Genomic DNA, 1,312 nt, shown 5'->3' on the forward strand with positions numbered 1-1,312 from the left:
AGCTGAACTATTGATGTTGACAGATTCCAACAGCTCAGCCAATTATCATTAGCAAAATGACGACTCTCTTGAGGAAAGTCACGAATGTCATCTTCAGTGAGACCATTAACGTTTAATCCAGGAATGTAAAAAGCAATTCCGATGTAGAGCATTCTGTAAGATAAAGCAGGAAAGTTTCAAACACTGAAATGCTTGAAAAATAAAAAGGACCATGTAATTTCTAGAGACTCGTTTTTCTTTTTGTTTTAACAACTTCAGTATCCATAAATTCAGCAAGAAAAAATAAAGTCCTGCTTCAAGATCTGCTTTTTCGCCTTTTGAAATCACAACAGGAAGTCTCACAAATTCTTGTTTCTGTATTTCAGTTGGTTTTGAAGATTCCGGAGTCCAGATGCAAAATCAAGATTTGGTCTCATGTGGTGAAAAAAATTCCGATAAAGAATTATACTTAAAAAAGAAAAATTTTCATCTAGAGCTCCAAAATTATTTTAAAATAAAAGTAATATTCCTGAAATTTTGCAAAACTTGCCATTGAAACGCAGATACGATTCTTCCTCTAAGTTTTCATCTGTCGTAATACCAACATCACTCAAACGGAGCACGTTTTCGATTTCCGCATCAAAACCACCTGAAAAGGGCAATGAATAAGGACATTCCAAAAAAAAATGCTCAAATTTTACCTGTCCAAAGAAAAACGAATGAAGAAATCTTATGCATATCACCCTGACAGATACCTATCTGTCATTAAGTATAAAAAAAAAGTATTAAATATCAAAACAATAAAATCAAAATTTGGAGCATTCATAAACTATAAGAAAAAAAATGATTCGTAATATCTACTCTCGAGTTATTTCGTGATTTTTCGACTTATTTATATCGTGAATACTGAAAACAAAACATTTACCGGGCATAAAAGGAATGTTGCTTGCAGAACCCATAAAACTTGAAGCGCTTTTTGGATCTGGAGACCTAAAGATCATTGAATAACAACCAAATTCGCAAACATAAATGTTTGTCTCTCCCTCCTTTCTTATCTCTTCACTTTTTATCAAAATTCTCTTCTTTCTTCTTTACCCTAAAGAAATTCTTTAATGCTCATATTCAAGGGTCCATTAGGATGCAGTGCTTAGTATATCAGTAATCACTGTCTCGATTACTAGTGCACTTTGAAAATATTATAAGCCACAAAACTGAAAAAAAAAGATTTGTTAGGCTGTTCTTTATAATCTGCTTCATCAATAAATGAAAAAAAAATAAACTTCACGACCTCGATTTGTAAAAGATCATCATCTCTGGCAAATAAGGCCAAAGT

At 32.5% G+C, this 1,312-nt stretch overlaps 1 protein-coding gene across 1 annotated transcript; it reads right to left on the reverse strand.

Moving 5' to 3' along the window:
* Nucleotides 1-338: 338 nt before the first annotated feature.
* LOAG_15717 (hypothetical protein) lies at nt 339-980 on the reverse strand (the record flags this gene model as incomplete). The annotated part of the gene is made up of 3 exons (XM_003151207.1): nt 339-447; nt 547-628; nt 905-980. The coding sequence occupies 3 exons, from the start codon at nt 978-980 to the stop codon at nt 339-341; spliced, it is 267 nt and encodes an 88-aa protein (XP_003151255.1).
* Between the last annotated feature and the right edge of the window lie 332 nt (nt 981-1,312).

Source organism: Loa loa (assembly GCF_000183805.2).
Source record: "Loa loa unplaced genomic scaffold supercont3.2530, whole genome shotgun sequence".
NCBI classification, from domain to species: domain Eukaryota; kingdom Metazoa; phylum Nematoda; class Chromadorea; order Rhabditida; family Onchocercidae; genus Loa; species Loa loa.